The sequence below is a fragment of the Pipra filicauda genome, unplaced genomic scaffold, assembly GCF_003945595.2.
Source record: "Pipra filicauda isolate LSUMZ 115617 unplaced genomic scaffold, ASM394559v2 scaffold194_size2289513_pilon, whole genome shotgun sequence".
Lineage (NCBI taxonomy): Eukaryota > Metazoa > Chordata > Aves > Passeriformes > Pipridae > Pipra > Pipra filicauda.
This window is the reverse complement of record NW_024104303.1, coordinates 2,001,275-2,013,998: the sequence shown is the minus strand read 5'-3', so window position 1 is coordinate 2,013,998 and position 12,724 is coordinate 2,001,275. Positions and strand designations below refer to the sequence as shown.

At 38.7% G+C, this 12,724-nt stretch overlaps 1 protein-coding gene across 1 annotated transcript in view; it reads left to right on the top strand.

Annotated features, from left to right (window-relative positions):
• The first annotated feature begins 1,336 nt into the window (after positions 1-1,336).
• The window catches only part of LOC113988418 (atrial natriuretic peptide receptor 2-like), a 39,997-nt gene continuing 28,609 nt past the window's right edge, over positions 1,337-12,724 (top strand). Inside the window, exons 1-4 of the mRNA XM_027722003.2 lie at positions 1,337-1,467; positions 3,598-3,694; positions 6,535-6,667; positions 9,088-9,211. Coding sequence (XP_027577804.1) covers positions 1,408-1,467; positions 3,598-3,694; positions 6,535-6,667; positions 9,088-9,211 — 414 coding nt within the window. The 5' untranslated portion in view covers positions 1,337-1,407. The remainder of the gene's footprint in view (positions 1,468-3,597; positions 3,695-6,534; positions 6,668-9,087; positions 9,212-12,724) is intronic.

The following is a 12,724-nucleotide window of genomic DNA, read 5'->3' as shown; positions in this document are numbered from 1 at the left end:
AGGGGAGTCTTTCCTTAAACCAGGCGGAGCGGCGTGGGGAACCTGCCTGGCGTTGTTCTGCACGGAAACCACTAGAGAGCAGTGTCAGAGTGCGCTGTCAGAGTGCCCCGCAAGCGCCGCCAGTAGAGGAAGCTTTCCTGGTCTGTTACGGTCCCAGCAACAGACTCTGAGTTGCTTAAAATGATTTTGGAGCTCTCACTGTAAAATGAGAATAGTATGGGTAATCTTATATCCCTGTGGATACCAGGAGCCGGGAGCAGCGTAGCATTGAGTAGGATGCCAATCCATGGCAGGATGAACATACTCTGCATAGTAGAGATTTATACATCAAGAACTTAAGTTTTAGCTACTGATTTCACAAACTACAACACAGTCCTGATAAATGGTGGGGGGTTTTTTTATTGGTTTGGTTTTTTAAGTGTCTTCAGCTTGTTATTGAGACAAGATCCATCTGGAAAGTTTGAATGTCAGAATAAATAAGCATTTTCAAGGATATCTAAAGTTTTCAATATTTCAATTACAATAACTTTTTCTTAGTTTATTGCTCCAAATTGCTTTCCTAAACTACTTGAAAACACATAGTAAACAACTCTTGTTCAGTAACATTTTATCCATTGTTATTATTTGCCACAAGTATAATATATTCATATTTTAATTATATGATTATTGAAACATTAATAAGAATGCGTGTTTTTAAAAATATCTACACTTACGGTGCTCACATTTTTTAAAAAAAATCTTTATTTCCACTCTGTTTCTTTCATGGTAGAAGTTATTACTGAGTTAATTAATGACATGGAAATGATGTAGCTTAAGGAGCTATCTGAGCACAGCCAACACAACAGAAATACATCCATAAGCAAAAAGTGATTTAATAAACTTAATTTCAGTAAGTAGAAATTGCCCGGAGTTTTTTTCAGATTAAGAGATCCTTCAAAAAGAACAAGCCAAAGAACCGTGTTATTTCACTTAGCAAGTCAAGCAGCAGTAGGTAATCTGTGGTGCACTGAGTCTGGCTGTGATAATAAACTCATTTGCGGTACGATGTAATGCTAAGATGTTAATGCGAATTATGTAACTGCATATAACTTACAAACACAAAAACGAGCAAATGTAAAGCAAATATTACTAGTGAGATGACCATCTCACTTTATTTATATTTGTTTCTGATTTGCTTTATATACAGAGAGTTATAGGTAGACTTGAAGAACATATTACTCATTTAGCTGTCAATCCTTTCTTTTAACTAAGGTTCATATATATTTATATCGCAAAATAGTCCTCACTGGTTTTCTTTTGAATATTTCCAGTGCTTAAATGCAGAAGTGGTAATGTACTTCTCAAATAGCTGGTAAATCAGGTAATCACAAGCCATTCCTACCCATCAACCTTTCACTCAAGATTCCCATGTGCACATGGTCACTCTCCAGGAATTCTGAACTTGGTGATGGACAAGCAGCTGTAAAGGTAATGTACGATATTTACAGTCCTTGAATCATGATATTAATGTCTTGTGAATATTTGACAGTCCTATTAAAGAAAATAGGATCAGTCTGGTAATCTTTTGGCTGCTGTAGTGTCTAACAAGTTGTAATCCTTATCTTCCCTGCCAGCAAATTCCTCATTAAGCACAAGATATCCTAAAACACATCACCAGTAAAACCTCTTCAAGATGTTAATATACGTAGGATTCTTTTAAGCAGATAATTGAACTAAAACACCCCCAAAAATTGGCATGCTGAAATTCTCTAAAAGACTTCTACACAGTGAAACCTATGATTTTGGTGAAATGGTCACTGTTAGGCACAGGAAGACAAAACAGGTTTAGTATCTCACTACAAACATAAAATTCTAAATTCTAAATTCTAAATTAAAACATATAAGTTTATGTAAATATCTCTTTTATGAGTGAATCCAAACAGATATTTTAATCCATCCAGAGACCTTTCAAGTTTAGTTGGGCACACATTGCATTTTTTTCATGCAATTTTGATGTAATAAATATTTAAGTCCAAGCATTTTGAGTAAGATTGTTAATATCAGGGGCTGAGAGCCAGAATTGAAGAGAAAAAGAAGGAAATATTCAGGAGAGTTGAGTCATAACTGATAATTTGTATCGGTGGTGGCTTCAGCAGACATAAATAATTATGGACACATCTATGTCTTTCTTGTACCAGAATGACTACATAGAGGTCTGTTTCACCTGTGTATGTAGCAGAACACGTGGGTAGAAGTTGTCCTACACCTTCAGGGACTGAGAAATTGAAGTCACAGGGTCTCATAAAATTCAAGTTGGAAGGAAACTCAGGAGATCATCTAATCAACCTCTAGTCTTACAGTTTATCTTACATAGGTGATCTTTTCTTGCCTTGGAGTTTATATCCTCTCCACCCCTAGGCCCAGCTGTGTGTCTGTGTTTATTTTCACAGCATCGATTCATCTGCCTAAGGCTCAGATGCTGCCCACGTTTGACAAGGCAGTGCAATAAAATCCCCCATTGATTTTCCAGTTTGGAGTTGAAAGGGACATAAATTTCAACAGTCTGAGAGCAGGGCTGCTCTGAAAGTCCCCCACCTTCAGAGAGGTTCAGCAGAGGTACAGAGGTGGCGTTTCCATCCTGCACCATGAAGTGGGGTAGGGGAGAAGAGGGAAGGAGGAGGCAGAACAGCTGCAGCAGCTGGAGTTGCCAGGATAAGCCTGCCTAGCAACACCCCTTCTTAGGCAAGGGCATCTAATTCAGAAGCCACAGCAGCATCAGAAGCAGCCCTGACACTTTGTGAGCTGGGTGCATGTTAGGGAGCATGAGAGCTGTCAAAACACCAGCCTTAAAGATCCGAATCCTCCTCAGTTTGTTGGTAGGTACACTACCTAGTTCTGCTTACCAGAACTTATTCCTGTGATCTGTGCATACAGAAAGAACTTATTAAAGTGAAACAGCTATTTATACCAGGCAATTTTTGGATTTTATTTTAGTAACGTAGAAACAAAGAGTAATAGAAGGCTATATTGGAAAAATTATTTGTATCATTCTATCTTATTCCATTAAAGTTGTGATGAGCAATTGTATAATATAGTGAGTGAATATATTTTAATAATATATAGAAAAAAATAGCAGATTGTATGGGTAGAAATTATTATCTTTTATTAGAATTAGAATAAGCCCAGGGTGCATTATCTTAGAGTATTCTGTTCTGTTCATATAGAGAGTGTAAATTTTAATATATGACTAATATATCTGTTAGGATGCATTATATATATATATACACATACACAAGTATTATGTATATCATGTTATTGCTGCAGTTCAATTCATATGGTATGAGGATGCTGCATTCTACCTGTAATAGGCTTATGCAATCTTAATTTTTTCTATCATTGGACAGATCAAAATAACATAGTGATTGTATTTGTATACCCCTAGAAATTATTTTTTTTTTCCCTCCAGAAGTTGAAGAGTGTGAGATACGCCAGGCTATGTTTCTGCATTCGGTTTGATTTCTGTGGAAAAATTATAGACTTGGGAGATGGCACTCATCCTTCCCCTGTTCTCATACTGTTTTTTATGGTGTCTATTAATTTTTATTATTTTTTTGGCAGGTGATATTAGTGGAGGGGTGGCATGATTTGGATAACAAAGACTATGACTGCTGGCCCCTGGAAAAACCAGATGAGTATAACATGCTGGACTGTGGAGGTGAGTGAGTCATTAAACTGATCAAGAAAGGTGATATCTTACTTGGGGAATGTTTGAAAACCCAAAATTGAAGTATTCAGAATAATACCTCACTCATGATGACTCTATCCATGTTAGAAAGCAAATGAATCAGGAACAACCTCTCTTCCTAGAGAAATAAGTAAAAGAAAACAACTAAAATATACTTCAGAGCAGTTATTTGTCCAGTATTCAGTGGTTCCAAAAGAAAAAGTAATAGCAACAGCTGAATCCCTTCCTCCAGAAAGAAAGAAAACATTTTCTTTCTCATTAGAAAACCAAATGCAATTTAATCCAAACAAAGCAGGCTGGCAACTCTGCATTGCAGCAAATCTATTGAGTCATTGCTTAAACTCTGTAGTGCAGTTCTAAAGTGGTCTGGGCTTAAAATCTTCAGCCAGTAGGCAAAATCACTGATGCTATATGTCATGTTTTTCCACCTTGCTCAAAACTTTGTTCCATGAGTACTTCAAAAACCCTTGAGATTTGTAACCATTTACTCCTATCAGTTTCAAAAATTAATTTACACGATGAGACAACAAAAAAAAGCAGAATAATTTCTAGGTTGGTAATTGATTGAGATGGAAAAGTAATTAGAGAGCAACCGAAATTTAAGTATAAGAAAAATTTCTTACACCTCAGAGGTGATAAAACAGTGTAACAGGTTCCTCAGTAAGGTTGTGGTTTCTCCATTGTTGGGGATTTTCAAAACACAATTAGACAAAGGCTAGAGTAACCTCCTTTCAGTGACCCTGCCTTGAGCAACACGGATTTGGACCAAATGATTTCCGGAGGTGACTTCTAACTTCAAATATTCTGTGACTTCGTGACTCTGTAACAAATAAGTAGCTGATGTAAAGGAACACTTTGTTTATGTTGTAAAAGATAGCATCAGAGACAAGTATTTCAAAAGAGGTTTTAGAAAAAGCCTGAGAAGCTGATACTGATAAAACACTCCAGGTAATACACTGCTGTTACATTTAAACATTTTCCAATTCATTCTACTGGAACAGTGAAATGAAAAGAGCATTAGATCCCTCTAAAAATTTACAATTGCTTTAACATTGAAACAGCTATTTATTAGTACAGATGACTTGTTTAAAGCTATTCTTACTAATAATCAAAGTGTGAGCTGAGTACAAGGAAGACTAATGCAAGTAAGTTGCTTAATTAACATACACCCTTTACAACCAGTTTTAGAATCAACTCCAAGCTCTATCCTACCTTTCTCTGGGGTTCTTGCCGTTTTCTAGGCATTTGCCAAAAGACACATGTACTGTAGCTTCACTGCTGCGGATTTAAACAAAAGATCTTCAAAGCTTCTTCTTCTTTGTATGTGGGTGTATCTATTGTTGAAAGATACCTTTATAAGACCTTTAGAAAAAAAGTAGGAAGTAATTTAACTAAAATTTATGCTGACCTTTTGCCTTCATTCTCTCATGTTCTCTGAAGCTCAACTCTCTCACCTCTTAGTGCAAATCACACTAGCTTTTTTTTTTTTTTTTGTAAACCTTTGTATTGTAGTTTCTTCGTGTGAGTATTTATAATGAGTTTTTAATTTTCAACAGAGATTGGAAATAAAGAGGTTATCTTACAATTTACCTAGTTATATCTGGTAGGAAATCATGTTTAGGAGAAAAAAGTAGTGGGTGCAGTAACAGTGCAAGTGAAGAATATACTTGTAAAAACAAGTACAGGATAGCAAAAGAGTTCATAACTGAACAACAACAACAGAAAAGGGAATCTCTTGTAAGGCAGATTTACCCATTCTCTACAGAAGTGATTTAATACTTCTTGACAAACTGAATGCTACACAGTTGCAGGATGTAAGTAAAGTGATGTAGTGCATATTAAAACCTTCAACCAACAATATATGAAAAGGTAGGTGAACGGAGTGGAAAAATTTTGATGGTGTTATTTAAGATTATGGATTTAAAACTTCTCCCACCTCTTATACCACTTCATTCCCAGGCCTAGAGTAGATAATATGGAGTCCCAGGGAAAAGAGAGACAATTGGGATAAATCATCTTTCCCTCTTAAAAGAGTGGGAATAGAAAATGACAGGTGTTTGAGCAGAGCTCCTTCCACTGTCCTCTGTTCCAGATGTGATAGGGTTTATAAAATAAGAATGCTTTTTAAAATATGTAATTATTAGTGTATAAAATTTATGTCTCATGAAGTTAAAGGTTTCAACTGAATTTTGTGTGTGGTAGAGTTGTCTGTTCTTCCATAATAAAATACACCTCAATGAGAGCAGACAAGAATTAAGAGTAATTTTTATTTTGTGATCCAAGGGGAAAGCAAATATATCAGGACAAGCAGCAATACATTATACTGGAAACAAAGCTAGATTATGTAAGATGAACAGATTTTTTGTCACATTTCTCCAACTGCAAGATCTTTTCCGAATGAGTGTCAGAACTTTTCAATTAATGTGCATTTGTGGTTACCTGTACAGCCACTAAAATTGATGATGGATTGGGGCTCATAACAAGCAGTGGAAGAATACTCGGAGGGTTACTCAGAGGGTAGTGGGGCATTGGAACAGGTTGCCCAGAGAAGCTGAGGGTGCCCCATCTCTGGAAATGTTCAAGACCAGGTTGGATGGGGCTTTGAGCAACCTGGACTAGTGGAAGGTGTCCCCACACCATGGCAGGAGGACCCATGGAACTAGATGATCTTTAAGGTCCCTTCCAGCCCAAACCATTCTATGATTCTATGAATAGATGAAAATCAATACACAGAAAGTTTTACATTTGTGTGCATCTGTTGAATAAAATAGTATAGTAAATATTTTGGCCCATGATTGTGTCATTTCTAGGACTGGAGATGATGTGGGTGCAAAGGCCTCCAGAAAAGGCTGTGAGTGGGGAATCTTTCAACGTGACCTATGCAGTCTTTGCTTCAGACAGCTTTTATCAATATGCAGTGCAAAATGGAATCCTTTCCCACAGGTATTGCTTCCCATAAAAATGTTATCATGGTCATGAGTATGTGAGGATTCTATGTGTACATACTCATAAATATAATTGGAATATAGGGTCTGGGGATCCTCACTAATTCCTTGCATGTTTTGAGGTCTCTTATAGCTCTGTTTTCTCTGATATTTCCCCCTCTGCAATGACTTTGCTCTCAGAGGATCTACCATGGCATACTTTCCTGCTTGGTCAAAGATGGGGCACATCACTAATGTCTCAGTGCAACTCTGAACATCAGTTCTTGCTTCTGTACACACGGAATTTATAACTGAAGTTTAAGCACGAGTCTCAGACCAACTGTATATCCTAAACTCATTTTAATCATAAGAATGTTTGAAGTGCACAAAATGGATACGAAAAAGATGCCAGTCCAACACTGAATCCACTGAATTCAGTGGTGAAACATTTTGTTTTCTGTGGGATTAAAATCAGTCCAAAAGCTTATATATCAACTCAGGGACTGTGTTGTGGACATCAGTAACTAAGTAGAGAATGTTTATTTGTACAAATCCAGATCTACAGATCTGGATCTAGAAATCCAGGGCTAATACACCCTAATTTTACACTTCTGTCTGTGCATAACAATTCTCTATTCATTTATAGAAATACCTGGGTCAGAGGCTGCAGCTGTGTTTCCCTGCTTTCTGAGAGATGTTCATGGAAAACCTCAAGTTTTTTGCTGTTGTTCTGAGTGTTTACATTACAAAGTTAAGATCTAAAAGGTGTTATCCTGAGATTTTTTTTTCATATTAGAAGATGATTTATAATTCATTTGCAATGGCAAAAATTTAATACTTTTTTTTTTCATCTGTGTACAATGTTTACAAAGTTTTTTTAAATTTGTTTATCACATTTTCTGAAGTGTATGGCTACTAATAGTTCAAAGATCTCAACCATTAAGCAGATTTTTTCACTTCTAGGGGATGGATCTGATTTTATAGTCTTCCTAGGGAGACCCACTCTCTCAAACCACTAAAGAATCTGGAAAAGTCTTCTTTTCATGTACTTATACGTCTTGCAATAGAGACAGATGGCAAATACTTTTAAAGAGAGACAAATCTATGCTGAAGTCTTTCATTGCACCTTATTTTGACTAGAAGATTATCTGGTTGACACTTAAGGTTACAATGACTGACTGAAGTACATCTGGCTGGAAAGTCAGTGTATGGGCATCAGCAGGGCTGGGTGAAGCCATGATGAAGTTCTTGAATAAAAAATGCAGAATACAGGATAAATTTTAAAAAGCAGCCCTAGAGAAAGTGTGTGATTGAATTAAACACCAGCTTGATTGTGTATTTTTCTTAATTCCCAGTATGAATTCAAAGGCCAATAAATTTTAATATTTTATCTGCTCAGGTATTTGGGGGATTGACAGATTTGCTTATCTCAGGTTTCAAGTATTTTTATACCTTTGTAAGTCTGGCCATGAATACAATCTCTATTAACCTAACACTCTATATTTGTGTTTATTTCTTACAATTAACACAGTCTTCTCATAATAAACACAGTCTTGTCTTAAATCTACTCATTACTAGGCCTTTTTTCAGTAAAAACAAGTTGAAAAATAAATCCCTGCGTTCTGGAACTGTTTTATAGAGATCTATCACAAGTGCATAGCATTTAAACTAAACTACGAATAAGTCTGGCTGTGTCTACTGAGTAAACCATGTTTGCAGAATATTATTTTATCTTAAAGCAAAATTTATGAGAGTGATAACCAACTGAAAGTGTAACTGAGGAAGCAGTGTTGCATCACACATTTCCAGGTGACTACATTCATCTTTCAGGAATGAAATTTCGAAAGTCGTTTTGTAGGACAGTCTATTCATAAAGTCTGCGTTTTGCTTCACATTTTCGATTTGGGGAATTGTATCTGATATTATTATCCAATATGATTATTTTCCTTGGCAATTTCAATTGTGGAGCAAAGACTGGAGCTAAATAATCTGTATGAATCACGTGCATAGATGAAGGTATATAACTGAAAACACTAAGACTGAAAGTAGCCAGGGGCACATATATCTGATAGTGGAAGTTGAGTAATGGTGTGTTTGTGTTAGATGAGGTAGTGCCACCTAATCCCACCTGGTCACGAAGTCAGGCTGGGGAGAGAAGTTGAGGTTGGTTCCTGGTTGCAGCACAGTGCCTACCAGATGTCCCTACTGCATGGCAGTGGGCAGTGGCCCAGCTGACAACAATCTTCTTTGCTCCAGGAATGTTTCAAACAGGAGTGAGACAGAAGAGAAAGAAGTGGTGCAACAGTGTTTAGGTCTCTTCATGCGTTTTTGCTGCTAATTTTTCTGAGAAGGATAAAGAACACGGTGTCATGTACTTGTTGCAATTTTTGAGAATGAGAAATGGATGTAAAAGTTTTTCTCTCTCTCCTGCTTGGCTAGCAATGCTCCTGCTGCAAAGGAATTCTGTGAGGAGCATGAATGCCCTGCCAGATGGAAAGATGCAAATGAGGAGAACTGCTGTGTCTACCATGCCAACATTCATTCCTGTCCTTTGGCCTTCATGGTTAGTATGATGGTACAGAATAATGTGCTCTGTTCTTGCTACTGGATGAAACGTCATTTTAATAACCAGGTTGAAGTTCACGAAGTCTTTCTGTAATTGCAATTAGACCAAATCTATAGTTCACTAAAACCACTGTGGCGATGTCTGTCAGTTTCAGAATTTTTTTGCACTGGATCCTCAGGCCACAAAGCAAGTGGCTGGATCTTTGGGCAAGGCGGTATATAGAATCTCTCATTATGTTTAGTGGGGCCAGTTTCATAATTTCGAGATTACCTGACTCGGATTTCTGTACAGTCAATAAGGAAAGAAAGACAGATCATCGCATTCTAAAACAAGCAAGGCAAATTTTCTGTTGGAGGTATTCCTGCCTCTCCAGCTTATAGAGGGAACATGAATGATTTGCTTGGATTACTAGAGTTGAGGGGTGTAATGGTTTGAGAGCCCCAAAATCCAGTTCTCGAGTCCAAGCCCCCTCCCACATCTCAGCCCAGTGTGAGATGGGTTTTCCAGACACCACACAAGACTCAAAATGGGGGGAAAGGATTATATTACAATGACTTTACAAATAGATATTATAATACATTACACACACAATCTCAACTATCTCTACCATGATAAAACAGTATTTACAATGGATCAAATCTCTTCTCTCTCCAAATAGAAGTCCAGGAGGGAAGAAGGAAGAGATCTTTTCCACTCTCAGAGCAGCAGTGTCTCTAGGGCATCAGTCTCTCTCCTTCCATGCAGCAGCTGTAGCTGGATCTCTGCCAGTATACACAAGGGGGATCTCCAAGCCCTTCTCGGCCCTTCGACTCCAAGAGAGGGTCTTTCTCTTCCGTGGACTGCGTAGCAGGGACAAGGCTTGCCTCACCACGTCATATCATGGGGTGTAAGACCCCCATGAAGGTCCCTTCCTCAGGGGATTCACCCCTGAGTCAAAACATCTCGGGCAGCTTTCAGTTGAAGGCCTTTGCCTCAAGAGTTCTATCAGAGCTCCTGTGCTCTGTCTCAGGCTGTTGCTTGGCAACAGCAGTGAGAGGGGCCAAGGTCACCCCCTCCACAGTCCGTCTGGCCATCCCGGTCCAGCTTTCCAGGACGTCTGAGCTTTTCAGCCCCTCTCTCTTCTCAGTGCATGCTGCACTCCAAGATTACCACCCCTCTCCTCTCTAGGAGAGGTCTCCAAGGAGTTTGGGGAGTTTGTTTCAGTTCTTACCCAAACTCTCTCTCTCTCTGTAGAGTTTAGCTCTCTCTCTGCTGCTGACTCTCTCTCTCTCAGACAACTCTGTGTCTTCCTTGGCTACGTGCCGTCTCTGCTGCTTCTTCCTTATCTCTTGGCTTTCAGCCACAGTCTCCGTCCAGTGCTGTTTTTGCCACTGCTCCTGCTGCTTACAGTGGAGGAGAAAAACTCCCAGCTTCTCAGCTACAGACCTCAGTCCAGTTTAACACTGTTTCCAAGTTTCTATGACCTCAGCTGGGGGCTGGGGGGACGTGGCTCCCCAGAGGGGCTCCTGCCCCTTCTCCTTGTGTCTTTAGAACATGGCCATGCTCTCCAACAACAACTACTACAACCACCTTCTTTTCCAGTCTGGGTGATATGTCTATATTTTGCAGAAGCACTCATTGGCTCAACCCCAAGGGTCACCACCCCCTGGGGGTTTACCATTTTATAACTTCAGGGGGAAAACTTGTAGGACTGAAGCCTGTATACACATGTCCTGAGATAGAATGATTTTTCTCCATTATATCAGAGTAAAAAAAAGAATCCAAATACAGGATAACAAGTTTTTTTCATGCAGTATTAGCAAGATCCATTCTTAGCTTGTCTGCTTGGCCTGTCTCTGAATGAATACTTAAAGTTCTGATTTTAAAAACACAGTTTGGAACACCTTAATTTTTTTTAATCTGTCAGGTAAGCCTTACCTTGCATACTAACCTTCATGCAGTTGCCCAGTTTTTCTAGTTGAGCTCCCTTCTGGCAATGTGACACATTCTTACTGATCAAAGATGGTGTAATAGAAAACCCAGTCTACACATCTTGCAGCTGTTTCATATACCCTTCTGTGCAAAGGCCTAATTACTCCACAGGAGCTCTAGTTTGCTTCTTGGCAGTCCCTTTGTAAAGCTGTTTTCTTAATGACTCCCAGAGAGCCTTAGCTGAAACCAGAACTTTGGTTTAAAAGAGGAATCCCTGTTGGACCATCACACCAATACTTTTGTCTACAACCGCAGTAAAGAACTTCAACATCTCACCACTGGCATGACCTCTCCATTGTTTCTTACTTTCACAATTAGTACTGCTTGGAATTAATGTGTGGAACTGGCAAAAGCATGTTAGCCAACACGCATCATCTGGCTTCTTTGTAATAATGTAAATACTTTAGTTCCTGTTTAGAGTCAAACAGATTGACTTTCAAACAGCAAGGCCATGAGTATCACTGCATAAGATTGAACATACACTTCAAAGAAAGTTTTTTCCATTGTCTGAGAAGTTTTGTTTTTCACTTTTTGGGTTTTTTTTCAGTATCATGAGTTTTAAAACATACTATTTTTGTTACATTGACTCCATTTCTTTTGATTTAATCTATTTCTTATAGTCCTTTGAAACAAGTACCTGAAGAAATACCTGGAGATAGGAGACAGATTGAATCCTTTCAAAAAACCAAAAATCTTTGACAACCTGTGGTGGTTTGAAACTCCCAAGAATCTAATTTCTAAGTTTAAGCCCCCCTCCCACAGTTTGCCCCTGTGAGAGGGTTTAGTGATGGTATGGACTTGATATCTTTTTCATCCCATATGGAGAGTTTTCAGACAAAACACAACCATTCGTTATTGGGAGAAGGGGAAAATATTTACAAAGGTTTATTTACATCTACATATACATTAACGTTAAATTAAATTTCTCCTTTTCTTCAATAAAAGTCCAAGAAGAAAAGAGAAAAGTCTTTCTGTCACTTCTCAGGCCACAGTTCCTTCATTTCAGTTTTCTTGTGGCACTGGTTAGTGTCCTCCATTTTTTCCAAGGCAGCAGATTTAAGTATGACAGTCAGGATTTTGGTTCTTACTTTGTGGAAATTCCAACCCTGAGCCCAAGCTTTCAGGGGATTTCCTTGTAGATCTTCACTCCTCTTGGGTTAGAACATTGAAGGCAGCTTTCAGTTCAGTCTTACCAAAGCTCTTTTGCTCTGTCTCAGCTCGCCAGCATGATAGAAACAGCAACAGCAGCAGCAGAGGGCACGGCCACCTCCTCTGCATTCCGTCCTGGCTCAGCTCTCAGGACAACTCTGGGTTTTCAGCTCCTTTCTCTCTCTCTCTCTCTCTCTAGCTGCTGCTGCATTTCGGGACTCCATAGGGGTTTGGAAGTCCACCCCTCTTCAGGAAGTCTCTGGATTTTGAGAAAGTAATACAGTCTTACCCCAAACCAGCTCTGTTGAGTTTACCTCTGTTTTGTTGTCCACTCTCCCTCCTGCAGGAACATCTCTGCATCTTTCAGCCGGCTTCACGTTATCTCATTGC